The following is a 21,068-nucleotide window of genomic DNA, read 5'->3' on the forward strand; positions in this document are numbered from 1 at the left end:
ATGAAGTTACTTGAGTGTCACCTAGTCCTTTGTGGACATTTGTCCACACCCCAAACACACAATTCAGCATGAATGGTAGTTACTACTCAAGAAAGACCCAAGAACTATAATAATTAGATGGCAGGATTGTGGTATAGTATATTGGCAAGGGAGTGTAGCAACCCTTTAGCACTGCTTGTCCACACTATGGTCTGTATTATACCAGCATCTATCAGTTCCTCAATTTCATGAGCTGCAAATTTTTCTTCCTTTTTATTAAAGAAACTGTGCAGTCAAGTGAACAGTAGTTTCAGGTACTGTGTCAATCTAATCAAGCAAAATGTATAACTTCTGGATTTGTCATTCTTTGATAGCAAGAGTGTCCAAAATTACATTTCAATAAATTTCATTTCACAAAAAACTTTGCTATGGAAAGAAAATATCAATTCAACTTAAACCAACTTTACTCTTAGTTCAATGTTTGTACGGAAAAATAATTAAGCAGTCCACTTAGAAAAGCATAATCTGTTCATGAGCATGCAGGTATCAATTTTATCTTATGAGAATTTTTCCATGTTCCAGTTGCTTCATTCCTTATTACATGCTGCAAAAGGCAGTAATAATTTTTATAGCCAAATATCTCTTCTTAAGATACCAGGTGGCTTTCAATATTTACCATTTAAGTCATGCATGAAATTTAAACATTACAAAAAATGACTTACCAGTTGACACTCCTGAAATATGCACATTTTCAGAATGTTCTGCAAGAGCACCATTTCCTAAAATTAAACATAATGAATAAACTAATTTCCAAGATAAAATTTGTAAAAATTCTTCAGATACCTTTCTATAGAAAAGAGAAAGAACAAGCTGAGCTGCTTTGATTAATATTCAATATTTGAGATCCTAGGCTTCTTCTACAACACCACCTTTGAGAGAGATTAGAAAAACACAACTATTGTACAATTATGAGGAAAACAATGCACTTTTATCAGTCTGTATGGAGTGGTTGAATAAACTGGAAAATTAGGGAGGGAGAACCCGGTAAGTTTTTGGGTTTTGAGAACTTCCCGTACATTAAAAAAAGGATTTGGATTTCCTGCAACACTTCTGCTTTATTTCAATCGTTTTGTTTTTCAGGGGAAGTTAGTTTAATAAGCCTTTTTTTTTTGTTTTTAAACAGAGAAGCAAAAAGGAAAGCAATTGTTATGCAAACAAAGACATCCATGAGAGATAACTTTGCTAATGAATGCTGCCTGCTCATCTATCCAAGAAGATAAAATTTCGATCTAACCAGTGACTAGACACCAATGTGCACTGCAAATTAAATGTGCCATGCAAAGACTGTATGAAAAAAACTGTTATTAAAAACTGAGGGCCAAGAAAAAAAGGATATTTTTATTGCCAGCCACTGCTCTGCTACATTATGTTACAAGTTTAAGTTAATGTTTCTCGGATAGAATTTGTTCCTCTCCATGTTGGGTTTTTTTGCATTTGTTCATTTCATCCCATTTTATGTACATTTTTTTTTGTTTGTTTGTTTCTACTCCTCTGATTCTTCGTGCATTTCTCCCTGCGGCACATGAACTTTCACTCTCCCTTTCTTTCAGCTACAATTTTTGTTAACCTTTACAACTGTTTTTGGAGCCTTCTAACAATCAAACATACCTATGAAGCAGCCCATTTACCATACGTGAAGTTGCAGATCATGCAAGACAGCTGTTTTGATGAATGGTGTGCACTGATCAGATAAAGGAACCTATAGCTTGAACCAAACCAGTAAGACAGTTTTGCAGCCACAAACAGGACTCAACACCAAAAAGATCTGGCTGAGTTCTTAATTCAGAACCTACGTTGCGGGGAGGAGTGGAAGGGGAGGGGAAGAGATGGGCAGAAGGGTTTTTCTAGTCAACTACTGGAAAATATATAAATAAAGTAACAAGACAAAGTATGAGGAGAAAGTATGTGTTTCTGAAGATTCTAACACAAATTGGAAAGCCTATGGCCAAGAACACATCTCAGTGCTCAACAGCTGTGTTTAGTAGTTACAAAAAATGCTTCCTGTGTGATAGCAAAGGAACACCAAAGATGGAGACTATTTTTTCACTCACTTCCCAAGAAAACTGCACAATCATGTATTAAAAACTCTATTAATAACTAGAGCTGGGATGAAAAAACACTGAAAAAAAGAATTTCTAAGTTGTTTCCATTTCTCAGTATTTGAAAAGGATCCATTTTCCATTTTTTTCCCTAAAGTTTGTGAATTTTATTGGAAAGGTTACTGAAATTTCAATATGATTTTTATAGTTTAATAACATTTGTAATATTTTTCAAGGAATACTAGCAAAATCCAAAGATCTCTAAATTGAGTGTGTTTGGGTTTTTTTAAAGAAACACCACATTAAAACAAAAAAAAATTAAAAATTTTCAAAAGCTTCATTAATGATGAATAGTTTCAGTCCAGTAAAACAAACAGGATTTCCAAAATTGAAAGGAATATCTATACCCATATCCAAAAATTAAATCCACAATTAATTCTTTGCATGGTGTCAAGTATCAGAGGGGTAGCCGTGTTAGTCTGGATCTTTAAAAGCGGCAAAGAGTATTCACCCATGAAAGCTCATGCTCCGATACATTTGTTAGTCTGTAACAGGGGTCCCCAATGCAGCGCCTGCACGGGCATCTTAATGTGCCCGCGTCCTGGCCCCCGGGAGAGTACCCGCCAAAATGCCGCAGCAGCATTTTGGTGGGGACGCCTCTCGCTGATGCCGCTTGCTGTCGACAAGTGACGTCATCGAGAGGCGTCACCCCCGAATTTCGGTGGGGACGCCTCTCGCTGATGCCGCTTGTCAATGGCAAGCGACGTCATCGAGAGGTGTCACCACCGAAATGTCACCAAAATTCGGCGGCATTTCGGCAGGTGCTCCACCGCTGCAGTGGTCCTTCGGCTGGCGCTCGCCAGCCAAAAAGGTTGGGGACCACTGGTCTATAAGGTGCCACAGAACTCTTTGCCACAATTAATTCTTCATTGACCACGCTACAAGAAAGTTTAAATTTGATATTTTAAAGCTGCCTCCATTTTACATAGAGGGAAATCTAGATATTCACATTAAAATAAATGAGGCACAAGAATTTCTTGTAAAGTTTAAAATAACAGTTGGCTTTTCTGAGCCTGTGCTGTAAGCAGCACTCTTGCTTTAAAGTAATGTTACACCTCTACTCCAATATAACACGAATTTGGATATAACGTGGTAAAGCAGTGGGCAGCCGTGGGTCCTTTAAAGTGCCGCCCAAGCCCTGCTGCTTTACCGCGTTATATCCAAATTCGTGTGGAGCCCTGGGCCTTTAAAATCCCCGCTCGAGCCCCACTGCCAGAGCTCCGGCAGTGATTTAAAGGGCCCGGGGCTCCCTGCAGCGGCTGGAACTCCAGGCACTTTAAATTACCACCAGGGAAGCTGGTTCAGTCCAGCACGGCGTAACGGCTCTTGCCAGTACACCGTACCAGACCGGACCCGACAGAACGGTCTCACCTATAAGGTGGTGAGACTTTTTGGCTCCCAAGGACTGCATTATATCAGAGTAGAGGTGTATTTGTGACATGGTGGCCCCATGGGAGCACAAACCAACTTGTCCTCTTCTTCTATTGGTTTAACAATTATTAGAAAAGCATCATTATTAAATAATTAACCTTTTTGTTTTCAATTACAGTGAATTGCAGTAGGGATTATTCAATGTTTTCATTAGTGTTTTTAAGTAGAGGTAACAAGCATTCTAAATTAAAGTTGTAAATGTTATTAAATTTGGAGGCAAAGTGAACAGTTGAACAGATGAAAAGGAATGCATTTACAGAGGTTAGAAATATGGACAGAAAAACTGAAAGGTATTTGTCTGAACTGAAACAAGCCCATGCAGCTGGGAGAAAAATCATCCAAAACTCATTCAGCGGACAGGAAAGACTTCAGACACAGCAATATCCAGAAGATCTAGACAATAAATGAGCTTGTTTTTCCAATGAGATTGAGAAAGGAAGAAAACCAAAGTAATATACAGGAACATGATGTTACAGACTAAGAAGGTAATAGTTTTGATGAAACCACATCTACAATATCAAAAGCTATTGAAAAGCTGGAAGGAATTTAGAAAACAACAACAGAATTTTAAAAAATGTAGTGAGAATGATTTAAGATTAAGAAAGCTATTTATTGCTTACTTACACTGTCAGGAACAAACAGAAGTGGAAATATATAATCCTTAAAATAGCTGTACACACCAAGAATGGATAGGATTTGTTAGGACCACACAATAGGGCATAAATTGGAAGTAATGAGGTTAGATCAGGGTTCTCAACGTATATGCAGCCTACAGTGTGTTATGTGGGCAGCATCCAATACTACCTGTATAGCCATGAGGATGTCACATGGGTCACAGCTGTGTGCTGATTGGGCCACAAGTTGCCCATGGGCTGCAGGCTGAGAACCACTGGTTCAAGAGAAAACACCATAAACTAAATTAATATCCAAAACAGGGCCGCCTTTCTAAAATCTTCCACTCTAAATGAGTCCTTCAGCCCACCAGTTTAACATCTGATATTAACAGAGATCACATTTATCTAATAGGCCACCCTCCAAACACCAACACAGGGAAGATCAGGATCTCATCTGGAAGTGGGGGAAAATGTAGCTGTCCAATGGGTCTGAGTAATGGACTCAAAAGGTAGGAATTTTGCTATTAATTTTCCTCACCATATACCTGTTTACACATTATATGAAATACCAATCTTGTGGACCTGACCAGGATACTACATATTTCCTTTTTATTAGGAACTAAAAAAATGTGTACACTTACACCAGATGCCATTTAAGCTTCGTTACTCCCAAAAGCTTAATTAAATCTTTTCAGCAGAGTTCCTTATTTGACCTTAACTACGATGTCAGAATGGCTCTGCCATAAAGTTAACCCACTGCAAAAATCAAGATATTTGATAATAAAATGGTAATTTTCACTGAAAATTAGAATACCAAACATCATCTTAAATTCCTGAAATTATAGACATTAAAATGGAATTTGAGTAAAAGGGCAGTTATTTGATCAATGAGGTTTCTCATGTTTAGCATTTTTTATTTTTCAGTTTTAAAGAAATACACTCAAAGTTCTCTCCATTTTAAATCTAATTAATTAAAAGTACCACCATCTAAAAATAGATATGTTTCAGATTAAATGGACTCTCTGAGCTAAGAGGTGAAAACATTATCTAAAAGTTGTATGATGTGTAAACTTAAGTTTTGAATCCATTTCTAAGTAAGATTTTCACTTCAAGAATGGGGGGAGGGGGAGAATTAATGTCTATTACACTCGTTTCTCAACAAATGTAGTGATTCATCAGCTGCGATGAAAACCACCAGTTAGCCAGAAAAATGAGTAAGTTCTACACAGTACAGTCTGCACCAGGACAATCTCCACTAGAATATATTCTGTTTTAGAACAACTACTTCAAAGTATTTTCCAAGGTTCAAAACACAGTTGTGATCACTTTTACTAGGTCATCAATTTTGGCTGACCAATTAAGATTAATTTCCCGCCACTTTGAAACCTCAAAATGATAATTTTTTATTTTCTAATTTGGTTTCTTTATGTCCCTTAGCATCTCAGCTCAGAGAGAGAGAGAGAAAATATATAAAACTCTTCCTACCAGCAGACAGAAAATTGGGGGGGGGGGAAGAAGGAGAAGGAGGGAGGAAAGTATGCAGTGTCACTTCATAACAGCCTGGTCAAAGAAACAAAAAAGCCCATATGCTCCCCACCCCTAAGTGTTGGAAGGGAACAAATGTATGGGCATGTAAAATAGGGAGTAGTTACTACTCAGGATATTTTCCTCACCCAATTCCAAAAGGCATGGAACCATGCATGAAAAAAAGGACAGGAGACGGGGGTAAAGTTGGGAGGAGTCACAGTAAATAGAATGGCTTCACCTACGAGACTGTAGATATACAAGTCTGTGGAAAGTTTATGATGCTTGATGTTTAATTCATTAATGCTTGTAAAGCACCTCAAAATCCTTTGATCAAAGGATATAAAATGCAAGTACTTTACTCCTACGGGAATTCTGCATCACTGCACATGCACAGAATTTATGTTCCCTGGAGATTTGTTTGCTTCCCCGCAGAAAAATGACTTTGTAACAGGGAAGCAACGGGAAGCCACAAGAGCGGTCATGTGACCCTCCCCAGCAATATGTTTCAGGTCCCCAGAGCTGCCAGCCAAGAGGTAAATCCCTGTGGGGCAGGAGGTGGGACTGTGGAAGACCCGGCTGGTGGCTCCAACCTTGCGCCAGGCTCAGCTGCTAGTCACAGCTGGGCTGGGGAGGATGGGACTTCCTCTTCCCCTGTACAGCATTGGGGGCCATGTCAGACCCACCCCCAGGCTTCTCCCCCAGCTGCAGGAAGCTCTGCAAACTTCCTGCCCCGCCCCCTTCGCCCAACCTTCCTGCCCACTTCCTGTGCCCCGCCCCTCCCCACTTCCTGTGCCCACCACTCCTCAGCTGCAGGGAGAGGGATCTGTGAGGAGAGATCCCCCATCTGCCCAACCCCCATGCATCCAGACCCCCTCATACCCAGGTCCTCTTGCCAAGCCTCACTCCCCTGCACTCTGAACACACACACCCTTTGCACCCGGACCACCCTGATGAGCCACAAGTACCCAGATCTGAGCCCCAACCAGATGCACCTGGATCAAAACCCCACTGAGCTCCACTCCCCCAGCATCTGGACCTCCTCACTGAGCCCCCCACACCTACACCCCCCCGCTGAGACCCAACCACGTTCACCTCAACCCCTGCTGCATAGTCTCATTACTGTTGCACCCAGAACCCCCAACACGCCCCTGTGACTCCAGATCCTTCCCTACATCTGTATCCCCCACTACGCTGCCCACACCCAGATTGCCCCATACAGAATCCTCTCAACGCACAACTGCATCCCCCCCCCACATTAAGCTCCTCCACACTTGGATCCTGCCTTGCTGAGTCTGCCTGGCCACACAGAGGGGCAGGGCCCTGGGGCGTTTCTGGGGCAGGCCAGGTCCTGGCGCTGCGTGAGGGTTGGGTGCAGCCTCACTGCTGAGTCTGTGTTTAGTATGGGGGAAGGGAGAAGCTGCACAGTGATCTCCCACCTCTGGGCACCCAGTGGCCTGTGCTCTCCAATGCCTCCACATTTATTTGACAAACAAAATTTGCAGAATTTTAGAAGTGTGTGCAGAATTTTTAATTTTTTGGCACAGAATGCCCTCAGGAGTAATACTTGGACACACACTTACAGAGTGCAGAGATGAGACACAATGAGGTCACCTTGGAGGCAGAGTTGTGACCCATGCTTTTAATTTCACAATTTTTAGTTCTGACCAACATCCTGTCTAACTGGATAGTCAATGTGGCTTACTCCTGAGATGGGAAGAAAGAATGCCTCGCCCAAATGATTAGCCAATAGTGATTCTTGGAAAGTATTAAACTCTGAACATGTAGTGCTGAAATGGTCTGCTCCTCTGATTTTTGCTCAAATTAGTCAGTTGTCCAAATAGGATAGACATACACTTTTCTGGGAAGAAAGAAATGCCACGGCACCGGTTAAAAGTACAGGAAGCTACAGATTATCTGAAGTGGTCTTATGTAGGCAAAGTTCAGTGCAGACTAAAAACCAAGAGAAATTTCTGATGAACAAGATGAACAAAGATAAGCATCTTGAAGACTGATTGCATACAATTTTTCTTTGACTAATTCTGCCTTCATTTTCTATCAGAAGCTAGTCTTACATAGACCAGTATTTCTATCGTTATCGATCTGGGGCTAACAGTTGCAGTTTGGAATTTTAAGATTAACAACCACCAATTGTGCCTCAGTGTTGAAGAGTGAAATGCCAAACATCAACTTAATTGTAAGCTCCTATTGTATTCAGTCAGATTGGACATTATCGTATTGCATTTATGTAAATCCTAATTTTAAAGTGTTCAATATTTTACAGTGCACACAAACTAAAACACATTCGTAATATATACATTTACTGCCTGGGAATACTTTACTGATTCAATTAAATTAAATTTAGGGAAAATGTGTAAAAAAAACCACACATACACGGATGGACTGAAGAAATGCAAAACCTGTTTTAAAGAGGAATCATCTGATTGCTGAAATTAAAAAGGTCTTTATCCAAGTATAAAATATGAAGATTTAACTGTGCTATATTTTTGCAATCAGACCCAGTAATTATTCCCTTCCTCCAAAATTTTTGCAGACATGTTTTCTCACAAGCTGAAGCCTTCCATGTCAAGATTAAGTCTGGGTCATTATTTTTAATAGCCAGATAATGAATCCTAAAATAGAGGTTTATAAACTGAAGACCTGCCATGGAAACACTGCTATAAAAAATAACTATAGCTAATTTAGCAAAAGCTAAAATGTAATATGCTAGCATTATGCCACAGCACCAGACTGGATGGAAGCACTTCCGTTGAACACATAACTATCAGGGATAAGGTGTCAAATGAACAGCTCTTATACAACAAACATTTCCAAATATGCTTTACCCACTATGTGCACTTCAATTTGCTGTAATTTTCAGCATAATACATTGTATGAGCCATTCTGGCTAGTTTCCTTCAGCTGCTTTCCAGCGCCTGCCTATCCTTGTAACCTGACAAACATTAACTTGCAAAAAGTGTGTGGCCACCCCTTTTGCAGGTCTGCTCAGCCATAATGCAGGTACACATTCACTTGTTTATTATCAGAAAAGTCTTATCAAAGCCAACTCACAAAATTTAACCAGACTGCATCTTGGAAAAAATAGGTTATTTAAGAATTTAAATTGCACATGTATTCTTTTGTTACTTTATGGTTAAACAAAATACTTCTCTTATAATAGCAAAAATATATGAGAACTGTTTACAATCTTTATTTAAACTATAACTCCTAAGCAGAGGGGACAGAAAATGAATCTGATGTAGGAGACAGACATTAAATTAAACATGTACCTACTAACAGAGGTTCACTTTGATTTAGAAGAATCGCAATAGTTTGAAAAAATTCTTACTTTCAAACATGTGGTAAATTAAAATAAGTTTTGTTTTGTTTTAAATTATCTTCCAATGGTCTAAGTATAACTGTGCATATATGCATGGCAACGTTATAGGCATTCTTTATCAGATTCAAATCGGGAAGACTGTCTTAATATGTAAAAAATCATCATTTAATATTATACTTCATGATCTTGTTGACTACACATTTGCCTACCCGTACACTGAATGAGGCAGGGGCACAATCATCAACGCTGAATACTAAAGGCCTAAATCAGCTCTCCATTACACCAATGTACAGTCAGAGTAAATGCATTTGCTTAGCGAAATTAACACTGCAGAAATTGCAAAATAAGGTTTAAATCAAAGTGATCCATTCCCTGCCACTCTGACCTGAAGTGAGATGTTCAGCCTCTGTACTCATCTAACGGTTGATTTGTCAGATAAGAGCAGAGATAATGGTGCAAATAAGTGCCAGTTGTAGTGGTGTAAACTGGACAGGACTAAACAGCTTATTACACATTTACTATAAAAAAAACTGTCAGAAGGGTAACCACTTTCATTCAATTCCCAACTCGGATCAGATTTATAATGAGACCTAAAGAGAGATTCCAAATCCCATTATTATCCAATACCCTATTCTGGAGTGTGTTGTAAGGATTCAAAAAGGTTCATGTCAAATAAATATTCTTAAACCAGGTAAAGAAACTAAAGTCTTTGCCCGACCTGAAAAGGGGCAATTTAAGTTAAAGATCTGTTGCTCATTTTAAAACATTCCTGTAAACAAGACAGCAGTCAAATTATGGAGATCTGATCTGAGACTTAGAAGCAAAACATAACTAAATCTACAGGATAAAAAGTTTTGTTCACAACCGACTATCCAACCTTAATGTGGTGGGGTTCAGCAGAAATAAGATTATAATTAGGGCCCTACCAAATACAAAGCTATGAAAAACATGTCACAGAAGAATCACAGAAGATTAAAAGTTGGAAGAGACCCCAGTAGGTTATCTAGTCCAACCCCCTGCTCAAAGCAGGACCAACCCCAAATAAATCATCCCAGCCAGGGCTTTGTCAAGTCAGGCCTTAAAAACCTCTAAGAATGGTGATTCTACCACCCCCTTACGTAACCCATTCCAGTGCTTCACCACCTGCCTAGTGAAATAGTTTTGCCTAATATCCAACCTAGACCTCCCCCACTGAAACTTGAGACCACTGCTACTTGTTCTGTCATCTGCCACCAGTGAGAATGGCCCCGTGGACTTATGCATGTCCAGCTTTTCTAAATCATACTACTGAAAGGGACCTTGAGAGGTCATCTAGTCCAGTCCCCTGCACTCATGGCAGGATTAATTATCTAGACCATTCCTGACAGGTGTTTGTACAACCTGCTCTTAAAAGTCTCTAATGATGGAGACTCCACAACCTAGGCAATTTAATCCAGTGCTTAACCACCCTGACAGTTAGGAAGTTTTTCGTAATGTCCAACTTAAACCTCCTTTGCTGTAATTTAAGCCCATTGCTTCTTGTCCTATCCTCAGAGGTTAAGAACAATTTTTCTTCCTCCTCCTTGTTACAATCTTTTACATACCTGAAAACTGTTACGTCCCCTCTCAGTCTTCTCTCTTCCAGACTAAACAAACCCATTTTGTTCCAATCTTTCCTTAAAGATAATGTTCTCTAGACCTTTAATCATTTTTGTTGCTCTTCTCTGGACTCTCTCCAATTTGTCCACATCCTTCCTGAAATGTGGCACCCAGAACTGGACACAATATTCCAGTTGAGGCCTAATCAGAGCAAAAGAATTACTTCGTGTCTTGCTTACAATGCTCCTACTAACAAATCCCAGAATGACATTCGCTTTTTTTTGCAACAGCATTATACTATTGACTCATTTAGTTTGTGGTCCACTCTGACCCCCAGATCAAAATGGACCATGAATTTGGTAATGATTCATTAAATGAACTCTGTACTGTAGTTCATACACATAAAGCAGAACGAAGGTGACCAAAGAGGGGAAAAGTGGGCTTGTGTTCATATTTTGCTTCATTATGATGTGTCCAGAAGTCTTTAAATATTTCTCCTGCCTAAACATTTTTAATTGGAAATTAAGGTCCTTCCTTACCTGAAGATATCATAGCAATTGAACCACCAGTGAGATGACATCACTGGAGAGTCAAGAGACTGAAAGCTGAGCAATTGAAAGGAAAGGATGTTTTGTTAGAGCAAATACAATGTTCTTTCAGTATCCATTTAACTTACTTGACAAAGGAACATTTTGAAGAAAGGGCATTTTTGTTATAGATTCAGTTTCTCATCCTTTCAGTTAAGGTGAGAGAGCTCACATTACACTTCCAGGAACTGCTCCAGCAAAACCAGACTTGACTCCAGATATATCCAAGTCAGCAACAAGCAAAAACAGTCAAACCAGCAAATCAGCATGCACAAATCCATATTTTATTATTTTTTATACTACATATAAAAAGCTTTGCAGTTCACAATTTTCTTTGGTATTCTTTGACTTGTGTGTGCTTAATTTTAAAGCCTCCCAGTCTTTTAATATTTTCATATTCACACACACACAGTATATGGAGATATCCCTCCACACCTCCAGCCCATAACCGTGAGATAAACTGCAAGAATTGTGAAATAAAAAAATTATTCTGACCAGTGAGTGCCTGTTCTGAACTTGATGCACAAATCTTTTCCCTAAGATTTATTCTAACATCCCCAAACCCTGACCAACTAAATAAAGCAGCCTTTATTGTCCAACACACCCTAGAAATGTTTCCACCTGCCACAGATCCAGAACAGATAAGATTAACCCTGTACCAGCAGTATGCTTAATACATAAATATCATTATTATTAAGTCTGATATCTTAAAGCCCTGCAGAGACAGAATCAGGGACTTTAAGCCACTGAGAATGGAAGATTCTCAGTTCACTAATGGGTCCAACACTTGCATATAACCCTGGAGAGACCCTAAGTATCAAGTGTGCCATTTTAGTTCTAGAAAAGTTGTTTTGAGTAATTCATAGGCTTTTAAGGCTCTCTCTGTATCCCGTATATTGTCACCACTAATAACCAAGGCATTTCAAACAGAGACAAGAGGCAGTTCCAATAATTTTGTTTTTATATCTCAAAAACTCTCCTAAAACAGGTATTCTGTGATATATACAAAATATATGATGGTGTAGTGTGAAAGTTTTAACGGCACTCATTTGAGGTGACCTATGTAATCACTTACCTAGTATGAGTAAAACTGGAAGAAAAGGATCAGGTTTCAGGAGGGACTTAGCTCAGGCCTTGGCTACACTGGCGCTTTACAGCGCTGCAACTTTCTCGCTCAGGGGTATGAAAAAAACACCCCCCTGAGCGCTGCAAGATACAGCGTTGTAAAGCACCAGTGTAAACAGTGCCATAGCGCTGGGAGTGCGCCTCCCAGCACTGCAAGCTAATCCCCATGAGGAGGTGGAGTACGTGCTGCGCAGGGAGAGCTCTCTCCCAGCGCTGGCGCTGAGACCACACTTGCACTTCAAAGCGCTGCCACGGCAGTGCTCCCACAGCAGCGCTTTGAAGTTTCGAGTGTAGCCATACCCTCATTGTGCCACTAGGGTCTTAGAAAAGCAAATCTGGGAATTAAATAATTTCTGGCTTCCCCACTCATACACAGTACGTGCATCACAAACTTTACCATCTGTGTAACTTCTGTGTGCCTCAGTAGGCCTGAACAAACATTTTTGGCTGAAACTATTTGACAAAGAAACATTTTCCGCAAAGGGTGCCTGCTTTCCACAACAAATTTTTTTTCTGGGGGCGGGGGTGGGAACGGGAAAGGGGATTGAAAACCAGACTGTTGTGGGAGAAGATGGGGACAAACTGGGGACTATTTTCTGACTAGCTCTACTTGTAAGCATGCATGTGCTGGGTCCATCTCTATGTGACTGTACGCTGCCTATGTCAACGGGGGCCTCTCTCTTGGTTGAAGCCTCTAGTCACTACAGAAATAACAGCGAACCACACTCATGTATTTCCTAAATACTTATACATAACTATATTCATACAATTTATTTAGTAATACGTGAGAAACTTCAGATTCTCTACTTATTTTACTATCAAAGTTGAATTATCCCATCTTCCAAAATGTATGCAGCCCAAGCCCAGAAGTCTACACAGCAATTAAACAATCCTGCAGCCCAAGCCCAAACCAGCTAGCGTGTGCCATCTGCAGGTTTTTTTCTTTGCTCTGTAGACATAACCTCCACCCCCTGTGCATGTGCAGGAAAAGGTATCACATTTTCCATACAAGTGTTCACTTATTTTGTAATGATTGTTATATGTCAATAGGCAATTAAAAAAAATATTGTGGACAGGGTGCACTGGCTTTTAGGCATTATCTGTTTTGATCTATAATTTCCAGTTCGGCTGAAGAACATATGACAGGATCGTTGGTTAAATAAAATATGTAAATCTTGTCAGCAGCATGTTCTCTATTTATCTTTCTTTAAAATTAAGAACTGGATACACAGAACATTCAACTGAACATATGTCAAATGTTAACACTAAGCTGTTCAATAAGATGTTTGTTGCCACTGCAGGTAGAGAAAGGAAGAGGTAACCATTTGTTTTGATAATAAAAAATTAGACACTCAAATGCTCAGATAACTGAATTACACTGCCTTGGTGCTTTGTAGATATCAACCAAAGTTTCCTGCCTAACCAGGATGAGTATAAAAACCAACAAGATTTCTATAGCCGAGGAACCTCTGCTGCAAGGATACTGTAAATATTATAGCTACAAATTTAGTGATAGTGAAATGTTTCATGGGAAATGGGAAAATGTATGTTTCAACAGTATTACAGGTTGAACCTTTCTAATCTGGCGTTCCCTGGCCCAGCAACATCTGTGGTCTGGCATAGGTGATGACTCCCTGGGTGCTCTGGGGCTGGAGCACCCACGGGGAAAAACTAGTGGATGTGGAGCATTCACCGGTGCCAAGCTCCGCCCTTTCCCACCCTAAGCACCAGTGGCCCCACACTTACCAACTTCTCCTCCTCCCTCCCAGCACTTCCAGAGCACCGCAAACAGCTGATTCGTGGCGTTCAATCTCTGGGAGGGAGGTGGCAGACCTGGGGCTGGCCTCGGAGCCCCTAGGCTGAGAGCCAGCAGCCATGACCCCAGGTGGCAGCAGGGCTCCCAAGCAGGGGGCCACACTGGGAGCAAAGTCTGGGGGTGCTGCCACACCCCCTGCACCCTTACTTCCTGTGCCTATGGAGACCTGCTGGCACTCTGCATTGACCTCCCATGGTTTGGTAAATTCTCTGGTTCGGTACCGGTCTGGTCTCGAGGGTGCCAAATAAGAGTTCAAACTGTATAATAATTCAATTAATCCCCTTTGATAATTTCTCTTTAATATTTAACTGAAAGAAGGACACATGGATGAGGATATACTGAAATTATGGCTTACTTAAACACTCTTGTTTAAGATATGCATGCATGAGATGCATGCACAAACATTCACGGTCAGAGCACTGAATAAAGTAAACTGTGTGTGGGTCTATACATTACTTGGTGCAGTTATATTAAGGTTAAAAGTGTAACCTTAGTGTTGTTATTATTTTAAGTGCAACTGTGGTGTAATTTTTATTTTAAAAAATAAGAAACAATTAGAAAAATCAATTCCACCATTAGACTCATAATGCACAATCTTGACAATGCCCTTTTAATAACTACCTTCTGACATGAAAAATTGTTGCTTAAATATAAAGAAGACTGCACAATGCTGCTGAAAGTCTTCATTGTTGCAAAAGAACAAACTTGCGCAATTAAGATCTGATTTTCACAGTGTCCGAGCACTTGCATTTCCAACTGACTTCAAATGAGGTTGCAGTTGCTCAGCACTTTCAAAAAAATCAGACTTTAAATCATTGTTCATCTTTATCTCCTGTCTGCTTAGTAATAGTGACTGGCCTAGAAGCTAGAATCCGACTATGATGAAAAACTTCTAACATTATGTTTCTACTATATAGCTTAGCATGAAGAATATAAAACATTGTATGTATTAAAGATTATGTGTAAACTAATTTTCTCTGCAAAACAGCATGTTTTTAAAGTGCAGTTTTAATCTGAAATATGCTAAGTATGACAATTTGTAAAATCTACTCCTTGTGTGTATCTTGAGTAATATTTACTGACTTCTGTGACAACAAAAGTTTTTAAATACTTTTTACTCCAGATAGCACTGCAAAGCTAACAGCACAAGGACACTAAACTGGGTTCTTCTCTACTCACTATAGTCTCCATTCTGTTGGCAAACTTCCAGTTGCAGAACCTTTAAGTATTTTAATTTGATGTAAAATTGATTATGTTGTTCATTTTAATATTTCATTAAATAAAGATGGCAGCATTCAAAAGCAATGTAAAAAAATTGAAAGCACAGTTCAGTTTACTATAGAATTTAGTACAATATCTGATTATCCCAGAGAAAAACCAGAGGATTTGGCACCTTGGGGAAGGATTGTAGTGGGCAATTTGGAAGGTGAAGCAGGTACCTCTGGCAGCTGAGAGAAAAAGGAACAAGAGTTGTGGTAATTCAAAAGGCTGGGGCGACATACACCTTTTAGGTTCTCTCATTAGCGGGTGTTGGAGGTGAAGAAGAGGGAAAGCTGCCAGGAACCCATCTCTATTCCACTTGGCAAGAGAAGGAGTAAGTCCTCATCACCGCCAGTTGCATTTATTAAAGCAGAGAACATCTCTGGAATCGGTACTCAGCTACTTCGGACTGAACACTAGTCCATGCATTTGCTCTGCTTGCTGGAGAGCAACTTACAGTGGAGGAGACAGCAGGGAAAGCTTTCTACAGAGACCCAAGCACTCCACAACTGAATATCAAGTCCACAAATACAAGGGGCCCCAATTATACTGGGGCATAAAAAAATACCACAATGTACATGGTCACTTCAACATTATTATATAATAGGAGGAAACTTGTAGTTAATGTCCCATGTATTTTTCAGTTTTCCTGTAACTACTGGAAGAATAAATATCAGTATTAAGACTGGCCAAACCTTTCAATTTCCAATTATAATGTTCTCAAAATTCTACTTCTTCGGTATACTTGGTGTCAGTCAGGGAGCATTTTTTCCTGAGAGTTTCACCAAAAACAGTTTAGACTTTTTCCAGACATGACCATGGGGGTGGGGGTGGGAGGGAATGAGACAGCCACTTTGTGTGTTCACTCAAAATTTCTGCAATCTTTTTATGAATCTCTCTTTTGTTTTTAGCAGTAGATGATGGGAACTGGAATCTAGCAGGAACATCAGCTCGCATTTAGCAAGATGCCTAACATTAGGCATGCAAGTAGACCATTGATACCAATTCCTGTACAAGTTGGGCATGTGCTGAAATATTTCCTGAAATTAGGCTTGTATCTCTATGTTGTAGATACTCCATTTTAGGGGTCTGGTGAAAATATGTCTAGGCTGTATTTATTTTACCAAGCTAGAGGGTATAAAAAAAGGAACCTAAGATTGAAAACACTGACATTACCAACATATTTATATCCAATATTTAAAGTATTCTACTGCCTCTTTTGAAGATCATGCATTAAAGAAAATAATTTATTTTCCCTTATATCTGCTTAAAAATTAAAAAAAAAACATATCAAGGAAATCAGACACAAGGAAGGTAGCTAGGAAAAAAAAAAAACAAAAAAAAACAACAAACAGTTTTTCCACCCACACATTTCTTAAAATATCTCCTGCATAAGGTTTACACACCTGGTCTTAAAGTAGTGACATCCTATTACAGATAAAGCAAATTGTTAGACAGGTGTTCTTTGAAAGCACTCACATACCAAATATGAATATATCATGTTACAAAGAGAAAATGCAGAAATTTATTAGGTATCTTAAAGTTACAATAAAATTGCTACTTGTGTTAAAAAAAACAAAACCAAACATTCACTGTTTGGACCTATAGTACATTTTTAAGAACAGTAATTCTAGTAATCTGAATCCACAGTTGCAGAGAGAAAGTAGTAGCTTATACGTGAGAAAATGAAATGTTAGAGCAGAGGCAAGTATTGACATGTGAGCTCTCGAATCTTTACAGACTGAGGAACTATGCTGCAATTGCTTCAGGACTATGCTTTTTCTTGCCACCATGCTGCCCATCTACTGCATGCTTGTCCCATCTACTTATTTTACACTACCTTGAGAGCAAAATACTTTACTTCCGCTCTATACAGCATCAGACTAACCTCACATTAATGCCTCACAACAGACAGAGGAAGTGGTAGTAGGCAATTGTCCACTCAGTTGCAACACTGTAAACAGGAGTGAGAACATCTATTAGTGATCAGAGCACCATGGCAGACCTGCCATCAGGAATCAGGATAACAAATAAGTATTTTACAAAAGTGTTATTCACTAGATATGTTCACAAGATTTGAAACTGTGTGTTAGCCTGGTTTCATCAATGCCTGGACATGCTTCTCCCTGAAAGAAAATTCAGATAAACTAAATGAAACCACATGATTCATAAACTTGCATAAGAACAACTACAAAGCTACCTCATGTGTTTCAGAGGTTGGATCCTTCACCCTACTAGCCCATGAAGAAGCTACTAAATCCCACTGGGAGCATAATGAACACCTAAAGTTTCACATCCTCTTCAATAATAAATAATCGCATGACTCACAGGGCTTCATAGTTATTTTCTAAATAGGACACTTAACAAGGAAAAGAGTACCCGACAGGGATGGAAAACTAAAGACTTTATGAAGAAAGCAAACAGAGCTCCAATTAACACTTCGTAATTGTATTACAGGGCCTAGATATTACCTGAGCATTGGCTCAAACAAATGGCTATTCAATGAACAATGAGACACAAAGATGACACTATGGCCATGTCTACACAAGGAAGCTTACAAAGACACAGCCATTATGCCGATAGGAGTCAGCCCTCCCGTTGACATAATAAAACCAGCTTAATGAGTGTAAGTATGTTGATGGGAGAGCATCTTCCACTGACAGAGCACTGTGGACTCGAGCGCTTATGCTGGCAAAACTTATGTTGCTTGAGGGGGTGTTTTCCCCCCATGCACCTGAGCAACAAAAGTTTTGCCAATATAAGTGCTAGTGTAGGCATGGCCTGGCACGAAAGCACTGTATCCAACCTTTCTGCCTTTATGAACACACTGTCATTTGAATGGGCACACAGTATCTCAACTTGTGGCTCAATTAAACCAATTACTGAAACCTAGCTCTTTAGCCAACTGAAGCCAGAAACAGCATAAGAAAGAAATGTTATGTTCTTGATGTGATCAATAGTTGTTGGGCAATTCAAAAACCAAAAAATAAAAGTTTACACCAAGTCAGAATATGCATATATGCTTCCTGCACCACAATCATTTGACCAGACTGCCTATACCTAGCAATAAAATTGGCCATAAAATTGCACCCAATGATTCCTGCACCCAGTGACTCCTGGAGGGAATTATTTGGACAATTCTGTAAGGAGGCTTGGGTAACTTCAGATTTGTCCAATCCCCTGCATGCACACTGCAAATAAACTAGAACCTCAGAGTTATGAACTGACCAGTCAACCACACACCTCATTTGGTACCAGAGGTACATGATAAGGCAGCAGCACAGAAAAAAAAAGCAAATATAGAACAGTACTGTGTTAAACTACTAAAAAAAAAAAAATAAAAGGAAAGGAGCATTTTTCTTCTGCATAGTAAAGTTTAAAAGCTGTATTAAGTCAATGTTCAGTCGTAAACTTTTGAGACACCCACCGTAATGTTTTATTTAGAGTTGCAAATAAACTCCATTCCCAACGTCTTTGTAACACTGAGGTCCTACTGGACTTCTGTCAATCTTGTCTTTTTATTATTCTCCTCATTCGTGTTTCTGTGCCTTTGTCATACCACCTGTTACCACTGAACTCCCTACTGTGCCTTCTGCTCCAGCTAAACTCCCTCTTTATTCAAATCCTTCCTGAAATATCACATCTTCACAAAGGACAACTTTGGGGGGGAAGAGGGGAGACAATCAAAGGTCTTGTCTCCTCGACCTTCTGACATCAAACATACAGCCTTAACAATACTCTGGCATACAGACATGCATTGAAAAGTTAGTAATCCACAACTATACACATGGAAACTCAACTTGTGTGTCACCAGTCAATTTTGCTAATATTGTCCGATTGTTTCCTTGTACTCCCCTTCTCTCCCCATTTACCTGTCAGTACTCATCTGTTGTCTTGTGGCTTATACTTAGATTGTAAAAAGTATTTGGGGCTGGCATGGTCTCTTTGTTCTGTGTTGTAAATTACCCAGCAAAATGGAATCCTAGTCTATGTCTAGGGCTCCTAGACACTATAGTCATACAAATTATAAATAGCATCAAGACCAAAATCTTTGTGGCAGAATCAACCCATCTATTTACATCTTTGGCTCAGTAAACTAAATAGACTTACTCTCAATATTTTTTCTTGGTGTCTGATTTGGATGTGTGTAATCTACAAGAATAATTTCAGACTGAGCTCCAGATAAAGTGAGATTTCAAAGAAAAATAATTTTCCAACTAGTTCAAACCTCCCCCTCCCGATCTGATTGGCCCAAGTAATTCACTCAAATCAAAAGGTTTCTACGCAAAGAAGTCACATACTGGTTTGAGTGATTAACCAGCACCTGAAGCATTGACAATACCTGAGCTCAAGATTCTTCAAGACTGGATCTTTCAGCCATTTAAAAAAACAAAAACAAAAACTACACACACACACACACACACACACACAAAGCGTTTGCTATTGTGAAGCAAATAAGGTCTCTCAGTGTTATGTAATGTTGCTGTACACAGGTACCACAGCTATAGCTCTATGTAAAGGTGAGTATATAAACAAATGTACACAGGAAGACAAGCAGAGAATTAGGTTCATATCCAAAGACTGCAGTGAGCAGGCTCAGCAGCTTTAGACAGCAGTAATAACTCGAATAGCAGATTTTGGTTTTTGTGATCACATGCTCAAATAAAGATTAGACTTCCATAATGGTCAGGAACAGAAGACCAATAACCTGAGTAAGGTTTCAGAATAGCAGCCACAGAAGGGAAGTGTAAACTGACTTGTAGTCTTGGGCTCTTAACATTGATCAATTTTGTCAGACCCTCTCAAATTCCAGGCTCACACGAAGGGAAAAGGGCCAACTAAGTCATACAAGAGCCTACCAAATAATTTGTTATCCATATTTAGCAACAAAAAAAAGCACAAAAACCTTTGTGGATCCATACACCAATGAATTATTAGTGACTTCAGTTTTTCTCTGCTTGACGTGTATCTGAAAATATTTGAACCATTGAAACCACAGGATAAGACACTGAATTCAGCCATGGGATATCATCAGGTAGTTAATATTGTTACACAACATTTTCTTAAATCTTTAAGAACAATGTCTAATTAGTAATAATATTTGTCAAATGGGACAGAGAGCTGCAACATCTTAAGTTACCATAAAACAGCTATCTTACAATAAATTTAGACTTTGACAAGTGGCATTAGAATGGTAAATACTGTGTTTTTCATGCTGTGTAGTTTTACTTAAGACTGACAAAAAACTGAATTCTGTTCAGGGCTGAGAGTCTGGGTCAGGCCAAAGTCCCTTTAGTACTGTTGCTCATTCTTCCGCAGCTGAAAAGACCCTTCTAATCAGCAGCAGGGGAAACAAAACCAAACTCTACAGCAGTTCTTTTTCTTACTGAAGCCCCGCCCCCCCCCCCGAACATATTATAAAAACCTCCAGGGCCCACAGGGGCTTCAGGGTTCTGCCCTGCAGGGTGCCAGCCACTAGATGTGGGCCCTCAGGTATAGGCCTAGTTTGACATCTATTTGGGGACAGAGCAGGGCCTGTTGGGGCTCAAGCCGGCTCCGCATAGAGGGGCTCAGGGAGGGTGTGCCACCTCCACCTCCTGACTCACCTTAGCAAGCCACCCAGCCTGTCTGGATTGGAATGGAGGTGGGACACAA

General features: G+C 39.7%; 1 protein-coding gene across 3 annotated transcripts in view; it reads right to left on the reverse strand.

The window, feature by feature from the left end:
* Window positions 1-21,068, reverse strand: part of LRP12 (LDL receptor related protein 12) — a 77,761-nt gene that overhangs the window by 45,072 nt on the left and 11,621 nt on the right. The window contains exons 1-2 of one of the 3 annotated variants that reach the window (XM_050940723.1): window positions 11,165-11,220; window positions 702-758 (exon numbers count right to left, since the gene is read on the reverse strand). The exons of 1 other annotated variant lie outside the window; for it this stretch is intronic. In XM_050940723.1, the coding sequence (XP_050796680.1) occupies window positions 702-758; window positions 11,165-11,177 (70 nt within the window). In that variant the 5' untranslated portion in view covers window positions 11,178-11,220. Of the gene's footprint in view, window positions 1-701; window positions 759-11,164; window positions 11,221-21,068 lie in introns of those variants that run through there. One more of the 3 variants, XM_050940721.1, reaches the window with a different exon arrangement.

Source organism: Gopherus flavomarginatus, chromosome 2 (assembly GCF_025201925.1).
Source record: "Gopherus flavomarginatus isolate rGopFla2 chromosome 2, rGopFla2.mat.asm, whole genome shotgun sequence".
Lineage (NCBI taxonomy): Eukaryota > Metazoa > Chordata > Testudines > Testudinidae > Gopherus > Gopherus flavomarginatus.